The following is an 18,220-nucleotide window of genomic DNA, read 5'->3' as shown; positions in this document are numbered from 1 at the left end:
GTCGGCCAGCGATAATTTACAAGGCGTTAGGGTGTCGGGCCGTTTTGCCGGATCCAACTCGAATCCAGAGTCGAACGGATAGATATTGGGCCGTGCCGTGGACAAGTTATTTACGACTCGTTGTATCGATCCTCGGTTTCGAATGACGGATCTCCCGGAACTTCGCGTGCTATATTTGCCTAGCGAGACGAACGGAGCGTGGAACGAGCTCGCCGAGAATAATTGACGTCGCTCTTTTCAGGATCGTGACTCCTTGCACGTGTTTCTTTTCCCGGGGATTTTCTTCGTGGAAAAAAGAAGAGCGTGTTTCGAATCTGCGCGATGAGACTAAACGTCGCGTGCAGGCGGACGCGTTTCGAGAGTGCTCGGCCTCGAAGACAAGGGCTGCGCCGAAAACACGAGTGCCTCGGGATTCCGAGGCGAAAGGAAACGTCGAGTCGAGTGCTTTCTGCTTGGGACCCTGGGAAACTGAGAATCTTAAGGGAGAGGCTGTAGCGAATTGTTTTTGGGACGTGTTTCTGGCGAGAATCGGGCGCAGAAATTGAGAGTCAACCGATCTCTGGGAAATTGAGAGTTTGAGAGGGCTCGAGGCGAATAAGCTGATCTTCTTGGGACGCTCAGACTTGCTGTGAACAGAGGATTTTAATGCACTGGTATCAGTGCAGGAATTCTGGGAAATTTCACTCTGATCGATAGAGTATTGTCTGCTCTAAATGTGCAATTTATTGCAGAGTGATGCGACGGTTTTTATCGAAGACGTGCGAGAAGTGTCTGCTGCAGAGAATTAGAGAAAATTGCACCCTGCTTGATAGAGTCAACTTTGCTCCAGATCCCTAAATAATTGCCCAACTGAGGGATATGGATTTTATTAACTATGAGTGAAGAGTACTGTTGCAGAAATTGCAAAAAATTTCGCCATATTCAACGGAGTCAATTTTGCTTTAAGTAGCTATACAGTTGCCTAAACAGACTTCATTATTAACTACGAGTAAGAATTGCCTACTGTAAAAATTGTAGAAAACTGTACAGAGTCCAATAGAAGTTAAATTTTCTCTGAACACCTAAACAGTTGCCTAATTTCTTCAATAGCGAGGGAACAGTAGAGGCTATTTATTTCTTTTGTCCTTAGAAAAATGATCTAAGGAACACGGACACGTGATGGGTGTGGTCGTATGGTTCTTTTCACCGGTCCGCTCGAAATCTTGAGGAAGTATAATACATAGGTAAATGCGAATGTTGAAAGAAACACGAGGGCGAGAAGCCCCGCGGAAAGGGGATGAGGGTTGCCGAAGACGAGTGGTTTATGGTTCTGTCCTGCGTGATGGATGAAACTGGATAATGCTATTCCCCGACGAAACAATAAAACTTGCGGAATCAATAACCGTATGAATTATTCCTGTCCCACTTCGCCGGGCGGCCGTCATTATACTTTTAACTCGGCTCGGTGTTTCTCCGACTCCAACGATCGCGTTACCGGAATTAGCATAGTCGTTGCCCAAAGAATTTGCATAATTAATTATTCCCCGGTTTAATTTTAATCTGACACTGTAGCTTAGTTATTGACGCTACTGAAAAATTTATTGTAGATCGCGTTTATTTTACGCTGTATACGGTTTTAGCGAATCCGATATCAGTTGATACTAATTGAACCGATCAGTGCTCGAACATGTTAAATACGCGGAGTCTAGAAACCGACTAAAATTATTTAGAGTGACACTATACAATCACGATGAACATTACGAACCAGACAGCAAATTTCGATGAAGATATATATTTTTATTTGGCAGTCTTTTGGTAGGTAGCAAAGAATTTATTAAAATTCAGTTACATCTAGAAAATGTTGTACGTCATACACAATCTGCAGTTCAACTATGATGGTTTTAAATCGAGGAATTGTCGAAAAAATTATTCGAAGCAATCCACATTATCCTACACGTACACAGAACCATCTCCTACACAATCAGACACACTATGACTGTTCTCCACGTGCAAGAATCTCCCACGAGAAAAATTCCACGAACATATAAATAACTCAAACACAAGCATCGATTTACCTCCTTTGGTGAGTCCCCTGCATCCCAGCTGAATTCCCTCGTAAAATATCCAAAAACCGCGTTGCTCGTTATGCACGAGAATCGGCCGGGTGTCACAGTTCGAGCGAGCAGCGTGAATGCCAGCACTTTTCGGGTCGCGTGTTCTCGGACTGCCGCAGTTTTCGGCCGCAATTAACACGGGGTCTGAATATTTCTTTTCGGGCGACAAGCCGTTGAAAGGCGGCCTGTTCACGGGCCCGTGAGCGTGTGCAGCCCGTTCCCCGGGAAATTCCCTAATCTTTGGCCCGGTTCCCGCGTTAGTAGTATATAGGGTGCGGGTATATATCCCTGGAGCCGAAAATCCAGTTCGCTGGGAGAGCCCGGGACGGGAAACCGCAGAACGTGGCGCGCGGAGCTTGCACGCATCGCGGCGGACCGATCTCTCGCTTTTAATTCCGCGGAGATAAACGCGAGCCGAGTCTCGCGTAGTTCGCTGCTGCTACGAGAGAGAGAGAGAGAGAGAGAGAGACCTTTCTCTCATTTTTTCCCCGTTTCCCGGCTCGGCGGAGCCCCGAATGCATTCGACGGAATTTGAATGCGTTTCGAGACGACTCCGCGCGGCGGAGAGGCCGTAACGAGCAAACTTTCGTAACTCGGGTATCGCGGGGAAGTGCTTGTTTTCCATCGAAACTCGTACTTAACTCTCTCTCTCTCTCTCTCTCTCTCTCTCTCTCTCTCTCTCTTGCTCTCTGAGTCCCGTTCTTTTTGCTCCGAAACTGCTGAGTGTTTTAAATTTCGTTCCCCCCCGGCGAACAATGCCGAAGAATAATTTGAGTTGGAGCCGCGAGGGGGTTGCAGGGGAATGGGCCACCGGAAATTCGAAAAACCGGGCTAAGCGGGGGTGGTGGTGCTGGTTGCACCGTTCGATCTTCCGGGTCGAGCATTAGCCCAATTACAGGCCGACACTCATTGGCCGCGACCCGAGACCGATTTTCGGCCCGGAATGCGACCATCCGCAGTGCAGTTCGCAGCGGTCCGGGCGCACCACTCCGTTGCAACATCCTTGCGAATGCGTGCAACGGCTGTGAATCGCTCGTGGGCGCCCTTGCTAATCGGCTCGGGCTGGTTAGCGAGTGTACTCGGTGTCCCGGTGGTCGAGGGAAACTCCCAAATAGGGTGGATTTGTGTAATTAAAAATTTACAGGGTAAAAATCGCTCCGAAGCTTCGATTTTCGATGAAACTGATTTGAAACGTGTATATAGTTCGAGAAATTTCTGTATGATATGATTTGTTTCAGTCGCCTGAGACAAATTTGTAGTAAGTAGAAAGGGACTGTCTTGGTCAGACAAGTTACTGAAACTCTGTTTAGTAGGGATTTTTCATAGAAGAGTTTTTCGAAGGTTTGTGTGAAAGAAATTTGTGTTAAGTAGAATAGTACCGCACTGGACAGACAAGCTAACTTTAATTACTGCCACGAAGCTGCATTCTATTTTCTAGCACTGTGATTGTAAAATTCGTTTTACTACTTGTGTCCGACTGAATGGACAAAACAAATTCCCCAGTGATATTGTTTGCAGTTGTACGCTTATACTAACTCTATCTATTGGTTAGACAGTGTGTACAGGATGACCCAGTTAGGATGATGGAACCGAAAACAGGGTGGATCCTCGTGCGAAAGTAAGTCGAAACTGTGGATTGAAGTTGGTTCGTTTTGAGGCGTTGTTTGTCGAGGAAGTCGGTCCGAAAACTTTGTCGAACTATCGGTCAATGTTTCTACTTATGGGTCAGACGAAAGCTCCTAATAATTTAACATTGACATTCGAAGAGAATAATCATTGCTCACTGCTTCCATTTAATATACGCCCCTGCAAATTTGCAGTCACTTGCTGTTTCTACTCATCAATCACACTAATGTACTTGATAATTTGGGATTGATATTGATTCTATATGTTCGTTCGGCTATGGCTCACTGATTCTACTTGCTAGAGGAATATTTCCCACAAATTTCGAAGTGGAATGCGTCCCATATATACGTCTGGATATTGCTCACTCATTCTACTTACTAAGTTTAGCATCGGAGTTCGTTTCGTCTGGCTATAGTTCGCAACTGCAATTTACTTAGCGAATTTTTTCTGCAAGTTTAGAATTGACATTCGTTCTGACTGTTCGTCTGGATATCCCGCAATCATTATACTTTGTATACGATTGTTTTCAATCAAGTTTAATAATTGAAATTCTTTCTAAATGCTTGTCTGGCTATATCTCACTGATTCTACTTTTTACGTGAATACTTTCTCACAAGTTTACGATTAGAATTCTGTTCAAATGTTCGTCTGGCTATTCCCCCATTATTCTACTGTGTATACGATTGTTTCCCCACAAGTTTAGAAATGGAATTCTTTTTAGATGTTTGTCTGGGTGTTTGATTCTACTTATTGTACGAACATTTTCCCACTAGCCCAGGCTCGGAACTCGTCCTAAATTCTCTGTCCGATCATTGCTCGATTTTTCTACTTCAGACTCCAATAATTATCATTTAACAATATGAAAGAAAAATTTCCAGAGACATATAGACCCCCTATTTGGGTCCTTAGATCACATATATTTACAAAAACATAAATTACTGTTTAGTAATGAAAATTGCAAAAATCATTTCGCTCTTAACGTTCTACTCAACGAGCAAATTCCAGTTCAACCCTGTACCCTCCCCAATTCCCAAGACATTACAAAAGTACTGCGATTTCACCGCCCAACTCAGATGGCAGCTCTCGCTGCTGAATATGGGCGGTTGCCAATAAAAAAATTATGTCAGTTCTTTACCGGAGAATCATCATAAAACTGGTATAGGCGTATTTCGACACCGTCGCCTCGTTTTCCACAAGGAAGACAGCAGCCTCCATCTCAGAAACAACACAATTTACAGAACACACTGCATAGTAACATAAAACTCGACGGAGAAATTTCACATACACATACACACGCACACGCTCGCACACATAGAACTGGCACGGTTTCACGAACGATATGCAGTACGGAGAGATAACGAAGCTACGCAAGCGGGTATATTTAGCATGGTGGAGAAAATTGGGGTTTAAAAAATGTTTGGAAAAATGGGGATTCGAAAGATGAGCGATGAAATGGGGATGGGAAATCGAAGTGGGCCGAAAACGGGATCGAGATCCAGGTGAATCGAGCAGCCACCGATCCGGATCACCCGCGGCGCGTAACGTGCGGGCTCGCGAGGAAGAAAGAGGGAAAGAGACATCGGAAAAAGGAGGAGAAGCACCGGGTGATAGAAGAGAGACAGATATGCTTGATGAGACAGTACCTGGTTCCGTTGGTTGTTACGGTCGTGTTGTAACGTGGTGGTCGTGGTTCGTTGCGCCAGCCTGGAGCCAGTCCCGCAGCGGCTTGTCACGAACTCAAAACACGGGCAAACTATAATACCCAGTATGATCGCCAAATCAAACATCGAAATCAGAGAGTTCCTTCCACAAAAGAAGGGGAAGAAGAAGAAGAAGAAGAAAAAGAGGTATAAACAAGTTGAACAAGAGCAACAAGGAGAATATTAAAACAGGAACACACACGGTAGAAGAACAAAGATAGAGAAGACTCAGAGATAGAACAAAGGTTACACGCTGGGACAGGCTCCAGCTTCCAACGAGCTCTCCGTCGCTCGTTTATCGATCGATCGATCGTACGGTTGCGATACGACTGTGTGAAAACCAAGGTGGCAGAACAGAGTAAATGAAAAATCGTGAAAAACAATGAACCAAACAAATCGATAGAAAATCGAGAAAACAACACCGGGACGGATCTCGCGAGAACGAGTCGATGACGGATAGATAGCGCACACGATGACTGTATATAATGTATGTATGTATACATATATATGTATATGTATATACTTAGCAACAAGAGCAAGTGATAGGAGGCTAAGTTTAAGTGCATGCTTGGCTTTCTAGCTTGGACATACCCAGTATGTCCATGACTCGGCCTCGTGGTTGCGCTCGTGATGCTGGCGACAGTAGTACTGGCGCCGTTTCGCTCGGACTTGGCTTGCCAGCACCGACAACGACCACCACCACTGCCGCCGCCACCACCACCGCCGCCTAACCACCACCACCTAGCATCCCCTATCAAGAACCGACTGTCCTCCCCACCAAAAACCGGGTGGGCGTACCTTCGGAAGGGGATACGCGGACCGGGAGGGGTAGAAAAATGTTGGTACCCCCTCTGGGAAACTTCTCTGTAATCCCCCCCTTCACCCCTTCCGTCACCTCCTCCACCGCGTTCTCCCCTTGTCCTCCCATCCCTCTAGCTATCCAACGAGAGTCCTAGGTCCTAGTCGGGGGAGAGTGCCACCAACGGAAGGAACCAACCTGCACGAACCCCGCACGCAATATTTCTGCCGGACTCCTTTCTGGAGCAGACGAAACCGGTGCACGCATCACCGTCGACGCGTACATCGGCCAATCCGGACCGATAGGGGCTGTCGTTTCTCACCCTGCCACGCGATTAATCGACACTGGGTCAACCAGCGTTAGGGGATCTCGCCGGACCCCATGCTCTCTTCCTTTCTTCGTTTCTTTCTTGCCGGTTTTGGATTTCAGACCGGGGAGATGGTTTTGGCTTGTTATTGTTGTTATCAATTGAAATGGGGCGGTGTCCCGGGGATGATTTTGATCGAGGGCGATTCTATCAGGTAAACTGAGGCGAAAATGTGGAATAGTATTTTTTTGTACGAGTCTTTGCTTTTTGGGGGAAGCGGGTCTAAAAATTCAGAAAGCCCTGTGCACTTTTGATCCGCCCCGTTATTTTTGTACCCCTATATTGTTGTAAACGGAACCTTTATTGGGAAAGCGTGACACACCCTTTTATAGAACTGTCTCTTAACTGGTATTATGTTTGTTTGAAAATTTATGACTAAAAGAAATTCTTTATGAATTTGTTAAAGCCACCCCCTGTAATAATGTTTTTTAGGATTATTACGTGATCGAAGGTTTGTAAAAGAAGTTCTCTATCTTTTGATACTGTATAATCGCCGAGAGCCTTATTAATAAGCTCCTGATAAAGTGTTAACGCTTTTAGCAATAACTGGAATATCCGCTGCAACAATATTATACTTGAAACTTAGTGGACTCCTGTTGGTTCTTTGACACAGTTTCGAGAGTTCTTCCCTTCAACACTGACGTTTCACCTCTTCCCCAATGTAATATTATTGCAATTATACAGAAAGTTTCGTCGCTCAGGAAATAATTATTTTAAAGGCTATAATTCTTTAAAAGGAAAAATTAAATACGAGAGTGTCCAATAGAATTTCTCCGTTCACGGCTTTGTTGTTTTTTTTTTAGAAAAGGTTCGAAGAGCCACGTTTGAAAATTCGGAAAGCCCGCGTGCTATCGAGTAGACATCAAGTAAAATGTCTGTTCGTGACACACCGTTTCTACTTCCTGTGTACACTAATGCACTCGTGCTCTTGACTATGTATGGGCTAATGTGTCTGTTCATGACTCGCCGCTTCTACTTCTCCTGTATATTGTATGATAGCGAGCACGCGCTTGACGAATTTTCAAACTCGATTTACTTGGAAACCGAGTCTCCTGTATAAATAATTTATTTCGCATTTCCGGTGAAATTTATCCACGTAAAATCACCCCCTATTGATTTTATTATAAATACTTCAACACGTCAGGGTAAGAAATGTGTCGTAGTTCAACTGCGGATCATGGTATGGCTTTATGCGTCCGTGGTATGCACATTTGTGAAATGCAAGGACACATTAACGATAAACATTTTCATTTTATCTTTAATGTGAGGAATCCTTTAGTTGGCGATGGGCATTTCTTTCTATATTTATTAATTGTATTTATACTATTTTTATCAAGCATTTCTCACAAAAATCGGTGCAATTTAAAGCAGTAGATTAACCCATTAGTACCCATTGTACTCGCTTGAGTACAGGATAACAAGATTATATTTGTATGCTTTTAGCGGCATCTAAGATTGACTAGATGTTTTGTCCATCGTTTGCTAAAATTTAAAAAAAATTCTTGGGCGTTAATGGGTTAAAAGAATGCAAGAGCTCCAGCTTATTAGAACTCTTGAAAGAAGAAAGAAATTTCTGTTTGGCGCTTGTCCATCGTGATCGATCGAAACAATTAAAATTTAGCTGTGTACACATAACATTTCACGCTTTCGGAAGAACCAGATCATCCAAATAAATCATGCGCAATTCTCCCAACGACACGGCAGTCTAGACAATGTTATTAAATCATCTCCTCGCTCTTCATCGATCCCTGTGAAACCCAAGTTTAGCCTTTGAATCCGTCTCGTCAGCTTCGGAAACCGGTCCCGCGTCCACGGAACTCCGTGTCTGCGAAAAACCAGCTCGCGGATCCCGACCTATTCATCCGGGGCCAGATAAAGTTAGCCTCCGATTACCGTTCGCGTCGCGTGAACTTCCGCGTTGCTTGGAAATAATAGGGTCGGGTCGTATTTCAAGGGAAACGAAGACGGGGCGAAAGGGAAGGGATGCAAGGTAGATAGAAGAGAGAGAGAAAGAAAGAAAGGAAGGAAGGAAGGAAGGAAGGAAGGAAGGGCGTAGGCGTTGCCTGATAGGTGCGTGAAAAGCCCGATAAATCTTCGGGTGCTCGATGCCTGGAAGATGAAGGGTGGCTGTTCCTCTCCGTGTCTATCAAACTTCCCCGGCGCGGAATGGGCGTGAGATAGACAGCTTCTAGAAGCGAGAGAAAACAAGAGAGAGAGAGAGAGAGAGAGAGAGAGAGAGAGAGACGGGAAGGGAGAGGTGGTGGAAGGTGTAGTAGAACCGGAATAGGTCGCGAGAAGAGATATACGAGTGGTACAAGCTGCGATAGAGGCGGACAATGAACGAGAAGCCAGACAATGAGCGAGTGGAATCGAGACGAAGGGACCGTCGAACGATTGCTCCGGCAAAGGGTACGGCATCGGGGCAAGTTCGATGGGGGCTGGTCGACGATAAAGCCATGGAAAACCATAGACAGAGAGGAACACCATGGGAGAGTCCACGCGGGAGAGTGGTGTCCTTTTCGCCGGGGCTCAGGATGGCATCTTACGTTCCGAACCAGTGCCGTTAATGGGTCGGAGGTCGCGGGTTCTATTAACTACAAACCGCAACTAGACCGGCTTCTAAGTAGAGCCAATAAATTATATCGCTCATTAAGCGAGTGCCGGTATAGCGCGCGAGAATCTTCCTTAATGGGTTCCCGGGAGGCACGCGGAATGCGTGCGCTCGAGAGACGAGGCCGATGCCGTGGCTCTGCTAATTGCAATTTCGCTCGAGTGCAAGAATCAAGGCCCTGGCGCTTTTCTTCCTTCATCGAACGCTGCACGTTTCCTTGTGCACCGGAACCAGAGGCCCCGGCGACTTTCTTCCGGCATCGAAAACTGTATTTTCGCTCGAGCACAGGAATCAAGGCCCCGACGCTTTCCTTGCTTCAGCAGTTTCATCTCGCGCTCCTCTGCCGGTGCGAAATTTTCCGCGAGTACTTTTCGGCGCGAAACAATACGCCGGGCCGTTCGAGACTGAGCGAAACAACGAACTGTTATCACTGACCACGCTTCGGAACCCCCTTTCCCAAACAGAGCCAGATTGGATAGACTTTTAGAGCTGCAATCGATGGGAATGGAAGCTTACGCGATCCCGTTAGCTATTGTTCTACCAGGACACCCTGTAGAACGAGCTGCAGCGTCTATTTCGACTCGATTTTGTTCGGTTGTTTTCTGGACGAATTTAGAAGCCTCTCAGGGTGAAGGGAAAATTAAACTGGTATGCAATAGTTTCAGTATTCTTCAATTATCTATGTTTCATATGCGTCTGAATAATTAACTTCATCATTTGACTGGGTTTTCTGCATTTATGACAAAAATGAGAATTTACTGTTATTTTCACTGAATGAAAGACAATAAATTCGTAAGCGTCCGCAGGTTCTTGCAGCAGATGCAGAAAATTTTGCACGAAGTCTACTAATCGCGAAAACAGAAACGGTACCCCGTTCAGAAAACAATTCGAATTCAGCACAGGTGTCGAAGTCTTTCAACGATCACGTGCATCTCCGAAGTGTGCCCGTGCAGGTATATTGACAGATCTACCCCTTCGCTGTGGGCAGAGGCGGGAATCCCGGCATTACCATGGCGGAAGACAGTCCGTAAGGGGATAAGCCGTCGGTAAGCGAGGGTTTAAACAAATTCGAGCGGTCGAACGAGTCTCGGGTCGACTTAAAGGCTCCCCGGGGGCGGGAGGATGGTGTTCAGGTCTCAACCCCCGGAAATTTCCCCTAAACAGGCTTCTTCCGCGGAACAATACTCGAATGGAATACTCGTGACTCTCGGCCGAGTCACTTAACGAAAAGAAAATCCCGGGAGCCCTTGCCCGCGATAAACCACTCGAGTGCCGCTGACTTATGGCGCGTAAGTCGCTCGGACACTCGAGAGAGCCTTCAAGATCGAAGAAAAAGAGAGGAAGAGAAAGAGAGAGCAAGAGAGAGAGAGAGACAGAGAGAGTGGTCCTTGGGTGGACCGTATAGCAGTCGAATACATAAACATCGGCAATCCACTTCCATCGAAAGAGAGTGGAGGCGAGAAGATCTCTCACCTGTTTACGGGAACAAGCTGCGACGTGCGTGTTACCCTCTCTCTCTCTCTCTCTCTCTCTCTCTCTCTCTGTCTCTCTCTTTAGGTGAGTGGCTATCGGGTTGATAAATACAAGCGGTCGTTGAATAATGCATCGACCGTTCCCGGCACTCGGGAGTAAACAAGTAACCTAACACCGGTGGCCTCGCCGGGATACCGATTCGCCTAAATCCTCGAGCCCCGACTTGTCGCACAGGAGAGGAACTTTCACGGCAAGCCGCCGTGTCGATTCGGTCGCAACGGCCGCGATATGCTCGCTCGGCGAGATGGAACCACGGTACCTAATTCAGTCTCCGCACCGTCTGCTATGTGAGCGGCTATACCACTTGTGCTTCACTGGACGATGCTCGACTCCCTCCGAGATGTATGTATGTACCTTCTGCTCGTGAACTGGTGTCGAGGTGATCCTGTTTATTCGATACATTCGATGGAATTGTTTTTGCTCGACTGTGGAGACCGAGAGGGGTGGTGTTAGGGTGATTGATTTACAGAGAGAGCTTATTCGAATGCACACTTTCGGGGAAATTGTGCGGAGACTCGTCGAAGACGAATGATGGGATTAAATGATTGACTCGAAGCGACTGTAAAATTTGATCGTCGCATATTTGTTCCTTCATGTTTTATTTATGGAGTTATATATCAAAAGTGAAAATAAATAGGATAAAGTTTATGGCATACATTATACATGTGTATGGGATAAGTTCTCTGTATAAAAATTGAGAAGATTGTTTCCCAGAGAGACGCTAAACATAATATGAAATATCAGTAGATAGATTGATACATATAAAAATATTTCTGTGTGAAATTTCAGGGGAGTGCATTTCGGAAAGACAATAATGAAAGCGAGTGATGATTAGTTTTTTTTCTGGTCTCTGTCTCACGAGATGTCAATTAGTAGATCTAAGCTTGCCGTACATTTTGTGGTTGAATAGAGAAGCAATTTAAAATTGTTCTTGCTTTTCAAGTATTATTGGTTGAAGGTAAACCTGGGACCCCAGAAATTTTTAAGTCCAGAGCCTGCAATTGTTTTGTGATTGCGTTAAAAGAGCAATCAAATATTGTTACTGTCATTGTATAGTGGGTATCGAGATCAAGAAATTTTTAAGTGAAGAGATCCAGAGCCCACTTTGGAATTGAGTAGAACTGCTTTGCAATTGAATAGAAGAATAATAAAATATTGGTAATGTGGTTAGCAAGTGGACTTAGAGACCCATGAATTGTCATTTCCTAATTGAATAAAAAAAGACGGAGTACCGTTACTGCCATTAAATAACAGGTTTACAGATCGAGACATTTTCAATCGGAAAGTCGGGAACAAATTATGATCTCGCGATTACGTGCAAAAGAGCGATGAAGTATTGTTATTGTCGACGGAAAGTGTACCCAGAGACCCAGAAATCAGGGTGAAAGTTCGCAGCCCAAATCCCTGCGGTGATTGAATTACTTTTTTGGCGCGCGCGCGCGTGTGTGGGGGTGAGAGTGAGAGAAAGAAAGAGACACAAAGAGAGAGAGAGGGAAAGAGAGACAGAGAGGATTGAGAGTTTAATGCGCACGATCGCAGCTCCGCTCTGCTCCGCGCCGGCGGACGTTGATTTTTCCTCGGCAGCGATTAATTCCGACCGCGTAATTCCACGAGGATTATTCGACTCGTATCCCCGGCGGTCCGTTTGAATATCTGAAAATCTGGAACGGCCGGGCACTCCATCGACTCCGGTTGAAAATGGACTCGATGGACTCGACGGACGGACAGGGTAGAATCGAACAGAGAGCTGCGGGTCACGGGGGGTGAAGAAGGGCTTCGAAGTAACTCCGGTCCGAAGCGACGCTCGAAGATAATTCGCTGAAAAGAGCGATACCTATTCGGAACTGGCCTGGTTCGGCAGCTCCGATGGTAATTAAAAAAGCACGATTTTCCCATCAATATTAATGGCAGCTGCTTTCAATACGCTCGCACTGCTCGAGAGGTTCAAATGATTTTTTCGACTCGCGGCCTTCGCCAGCTCTTCGGGTTTTCGTTCAGGGTTTAGGCTCTTCTGAGCTAAATTTTGATAAGGTAAAATTGGGCATCGGCTATAAAACACTGACCTAGGTGTGGACTTATTTCCCCCTTAGTCCCATAATTAGATCCGGGGTAGCTTCTGAACGAGGAAAAGTTAGGCCTAGGTACAAAGCATTGTCAAGACCCTTAGGCGAAGCTCCTCTCAGGCCCAAATTATCAGAGATCGAGGATAACCTTTGAATAACACAAAGTTAGGCCTAGGGTAGGTACAAACCTCTGACAAGCACTGAACTGGACGTAGACACTTAAGCAAGGCTCCTCCCAGATCCAAATTATCAAAGATGATAGCTCCTTTAATATAAAATCAGATCTAGATACAAAGTACCGACAAGCACCGAGACGTACACATAGTCTAACCTTCGAATCCACGAAATTAAATACATTAAATACTAAATAGAATTCAGACTCGATCTTTCATTTCATCAAATTCAATTCTGCTCTATTCTATTGTCACCTAAGTTCGGGCACAGTTAGGTCCAGAAGTTGATGTTCGAAAAATGTCAAAAAAATCACAGTAAACTCAGGACATTCTCTAGTTTCAAGCATAGATCCAGAAGCTCGAGGTGTCCAAACGACATCGAGAAACCCCGCACGTTAAATCCATTTGATTACTCATATCCTGTGCAACACTTCTGTTCCTGTTAAGCAGAGCTCGTGATCAAACTACACTGGAAAGGAAACAATAGCTTCGGCTGGCCCACTGGAACGCAAAGTCCAAGCATTACCAGCGTGATCGAACAGAATTCCCAGCAGCAGCGTCAAAGGGAAACGAGACACCGAAGTTGGCGAGGCAACTGTATCAGTATCATCTTTAACGCGGACGCTAAATGACCCGGCACCGGGCTCGATATCCCCAAAGGCAGTCCTTAATGGCGATCGAGTACAGCACGAGAGACACACAGAGAGAAAGAGAGAGAGAGAGAGAGAAAACGTCTCGGAGATCTCGTTGCCTTTCGTTAGGCACGCGTCGAAAGTCGCGCGGATTAATCGGCGCTAGTCGAACGTGACTGGATCGCGTGAAACCTGTATATATATCGATCTCTCGATTGCGTTCTACGCTGCTCCAAAGGGAGCGAATTGCGCTGCTCGTTCAGTTTCCCTCGGCTGATTGGGCCGCTGTCAAAGAGTCTCGAACAGCGTCGGGTTCGCTAACCTCTGGCTGGCAACGTTTAAATAACTGACTCTGCTTCTTGCGCTGTAACAATCGGCTAGAAATGTTGCTCATTTGTTAGTTGCAGGTCGTCGTATTCGGTGAAAAATGCTCCACAGGAATGGGCGCTGTTCGTCGAAGATATGCAGCAATTAATACCAACGATTTTTCTTGAAATTAATCTTGAAATATTTGACTAAAACACTGGGTTATGAAGAACGCTATGAAATCGAATTAGAAGAATAAATTAATTAGAATTCAGATGAAATCGTACTTGAATTTAACCGCTTGAGAAATCTTGAGATCTGCGGTAAAAAGGAAATCTATCAATGCACAATGGCTGCAGTTTTGAGAAGCAATGTATCGGAAAACGTGTAAAATGAGAGATCCCAATAAAAAAGATCCCAATAAAAAATTGACCAAGTTCCAGCTACCTGAACGGATTAAGAATATACGAATAAAACTGAACGAACGTCGATCATTGACCCCTTATTACCACAATTGTCCGGAGAGCGTTTCGCGAAAATTCGCGTCTATTTTCGTTCACGGAGAGCGTCACACAAAGGGAACGTCCCGGTGCTCGAGCAGGAAAACGAGTGATCGGTGACCGGCCACGAGTGGATCACTATATGGCATAGTTCTATCGGGCCCGCGAGAGGACGACGGATGCGAGAGCGTGATCGCAGCGTCGGTCACGTCAACGAGATAATTCCACGTCGTCGGGGATATTAAGCCGTTTCGGTAATTGCGGGTACGTTAATAACGATAGACGTGTTGATGGAACACCGGTAATCCCTGTTTCGGAATACTAAACGGGTCCGATGGACGACGGGACTGCGTTTCTCTCTCGCTCTCCTCTCCCTCTGCCCCCTTCCTCCTCTCACCGGTACTCCGTTCCGCAAACACTCGGACGTAATCAACGTAAGATAGCGGTCCGACGCGAATTACAGACGAATTCGACGTCGACGTCGCAGCGACGGACGACGGCAAATATTTACACGGTCGCCGGTGAAAGTACGGACACTTATTTCGAGATTCCAATCGGTTCCTCCTCGTTTCCTGGTCTAGCAATTATCTCTAATTAGATGTTGGCCGAACTATTAAGAGCCGGCTGACTAGGCAAACACCGGCTCATTATCGACGCGACCCTCTCTCGCTCCTCCCCTATCTCCCACCCTCTTTCTCTAGCTCTTCTAGTTGATTCGTGGATTCTGTCTCTCTTCGAGATCGAAGCATAGACGAAGTTCCAAAACGCTATGAAGCGATACACGCGTACATTATCCATGAATTTTGGATTGTCGCGTCTGGGACCTCGCCAAGACGAAATGGAACTCAGAATGCACTTGGTGCATCCTGGGTGCATAAATCACTATCCGTCCGTGCGAAATTTTTGGTCTCTGAGCGTTGATGGATGCGCCCAGAAAGTTTCACATTGATGCGCCTGTTGGTCTTCTTTACAAAAATTACCAAAGACCGGGCTGTTCCCGAAAAATTAATATTCAAGTTGCGGTACGGTCTTAGCTGCATCCCGAGCGTATCCTCGGTACAAAATTTTTTATATATTCTTTAAAGATTAATAAGTGAAGTTGCAAACTCTTATCTTTATCCGTTTTGTTAAAAAAAAATGTTCATAGATCGAGTTGCTCCTGAACAATTAAGATTACGGTACCTTGAAATTTTTTGACTCATTCTCTAAACATTAACAAATAACGCCACGAAGTTTAAACTCAATACATTCATCCATTCTGTTTAAAAAAAAATTGTCAGAGACCTAGCTTTCAAAATTTTCAGTATTTAATTTCTCTCCTGCAGTGCGATTCTCCAGACCCTGAAGAATTTTTCTCCACACACATTTCAATCTGTACACTCACCATCAACAAATAAAATCTGTAAGTAAAACAAGGTCTTATTCTCTCTCAGAGAAATGATCGTCAATAAAGTAAGAGACTGAGGATTCTGAGGCTCAGACAGATCGATCAGCGGAGCCGAAACGAGTCTTCCCCGACGATTTTCCCTCCGCACCAACAATCCCAACCCCGTGATTTATGTTTTTCCACCGGTTCGATCCGTTTTATTGGGGCCGTGAACGTCGGCGATCGAACGATACGAGGGCAGCGCATCACGACTCAATTTGACGCGAATGCAAACTAATGGGATTCTTTCGGAGGGAAAGTGTGCGTACCTTTATACTGGGAAAGCGCTCGCTGCTGGGACGCTGGGAGCTGGAATTGCTGGGTATACGTTCTCATACAAGTTCCGGGGACGGTGTGCAATAGAAAGCGCGGGACACCTTATCGGGGACACCGTACGTTCGAGTTAAGCTCTCTCTCTCTTTCTCTCTCTCTTTCTCACCCTATCTCTCTCATTTTCCCTGTCCCGATACTGTAAATCGTGGTTCAGGGCTAATTCGCCAATATTAATGCTGCTTACCTACAGACTTTACGAGTGTCGACACGGAGACAGTTTTCGAGTAGTTCTGCAGAAAAATTGCAAACTTACGAGCTTTCGAACGCTGTTTACGGCCGAGAGTTCTTTTCGCAAATGAAAGGGAGAAATAGGTACAGTGCTGTAGAAGTCGAGGAGAACAGTGTTGGTGTGACAGTCCCTTTTGTTTGTAGACGGTGGATTTTTATGTTAGAAGTAATTAGAATATAGAATAATAGATATAGAATAAAATAATATAGAATCGATCGTTCCCCAGAATTTGTATTCGACGAACTGCACGAAAAAGGTAGTCGGTTTAAAAATATTTGAATATATCCGAGTGGACCCGGAATACAGGATGGACGGAGCATGTTTTAGCGCGATTTATTGCCGCGAAATATCAAGAATTCTGAGCAGGGGTTCGAAATGGCGTTCGGGGGGGATGAAACGCAGGGGCGAGGGATCGGTAAGAGAGCGATCCGGATCGTCTCAATTCAGCCGTGTTCGCCCACTATAAAGTTGTCCTTAAAGTATTCCCATATCACCGGCCGCTGGTATGCCAATATAGTGGTCCCGGGCTTTGTCGCCCTTCTCATTCCCGGACGCACCCCTTCGTCGGTCTGCTGCTCCCCTTTTACACCCCCTTGGACCCCCCAGTATTCCCCAGCATTTCGTCATCGACCGACTGCCTTGGTATACAGGGTGTATCTACTAGCTGGGCTTCGGATTGTTCTTAAAAACGGAGAAAAATGAGAACCTACCGAGAAAATTTATCTCTTCGCCATTTTTATTGCAATATATGCATGAGTTGAGACATTTATTCAAATGATTTCCTATGAAAGGGCCTGGACGATTTCAACAATTTTTAAATGAAAAATCTGTAACCGATGCGACCGGCGCTGGTCTTGTTAAACCTTGTTAAACTTGTCAAACCGTGCAAAATTCCCGCAGAACCGTTTTGTAGCCGTCGATAACAACCGAGATATGATTTAACCCAATTAGTGGATACACCCTGTAGATTATGGCAGAGACGTTGAGGCACACACAGCGTGCAGTGCCGTCTCCCAGGGAGCCCTCCTCGCATACCCGGTTTCGCACGTGGCGGTATGTCTGCATACCATCGAGATAATGATTGGCAGCGGGTCCCGGCTGCAGTCCGAGCCTCGACAATTCGTGCATCGGCCCCGAAACTCACCCCCTCGGTCGATATTAAACCGAATTACTGACGAGTCCCGGACTCTCCCCGTGATTCGACGACTCGCGACCCCTATCCGGCGGATCATTATGCCTGGGAATTGACAATTTACCCAACCGTGGTCACCTAACCCCTTCCCACCTCATTGTCTTGGCTCCAATCATCAGAACGCATTCATCTTTAACGACCCTCTCGAGGAAACGGAGAATTCAGTATTTTCGTAAAGTTGTCGATATTTGAAATGCTGTAACTCCGGAAAGAAAAATCGCGCGACGATGAACTTGGACTCATTCGGAAGATCGAAGCCTCTACTTTTGTACCGCATTCTTCATTTTTGTCCAAGCTATTTTTGTATGACGTAGCAGCTGGTAAACTGAAGACAGATATTGTCTCGAAAATGGCGAATATTGAAACGTTTATACAAACGAAGGAAAATTTTTTCTGGGAATGAATCGTCCTCAGATTTGAGGATTGAAGCTTTCTATATACAACAACACCTTAAAATCTGTGATTAGATCTGTGATTTTTTCACGGCGCTTTATTGAACTTTAAGTCAATACTGGCTCGCTTTTCGTTGAAAGTTCAACTGCGCGGTGGAAAAAAATCACGGATCAACTTTTAAGGTGTCGTTGTAAAGGGGAAGCTTCAATTTTTCAATTCATTGTAGTCACAACCCGTTAAAAAA

At 45.5% G+C, this 18,220-nt stretch overlaps 1 protein-coding gene across 2 annotated transcripts in view; it reads right to left on the bottom strand.

Annotated features, from left to right (window-relative positions):
• Cpx (synaptic transmission protein complexin) overlaps positions 1–18,220 on the bottom strand; it is a 362,562-nt gene that overhangs the window by 81,357 nt on the left and 262,985 nt on the right. The window contains exon 1 of one of the 2 annotated variants that reach the window (XM_076794805.1): positions 6,011–6,118. The exons of the other annotated variant lie outside the window; for it this stretch is intronic. Within the exon in view, the coding sequence (XP_076650920.1) occupies positions 6,011–6,023 (13 nt within the window). The 5' untranslated portion in view covers positions 6,024–6,118. Of the gene's footprint in view, positions 1–6,010; positions 6,119–18,220 lie in introns of those variants that run through there. 2 annotated transcript variants of the gene reach the window in all.

This window comes from Halictus rubicundus, chromosome 10, assembly GCF_050948215.1.
Source record: "Halictus rubicundus isolate RS-2024b chromosome 10, iyHalRubi1_principal, whole genome shotgun sequence".
NCBI classification, from domain to species: domain Eukaryota; kingdom Metazoa; phylum Arthropoda; class Insecta; order Hymenoptera; family Halictidae; genus Halictus; species Halictus rubicundus.
The sequence above is the reverse complement of the archived record's forward strand: the minus strand, read 5'-3'. Positions and strand labels throughout refer to the sequence as shown.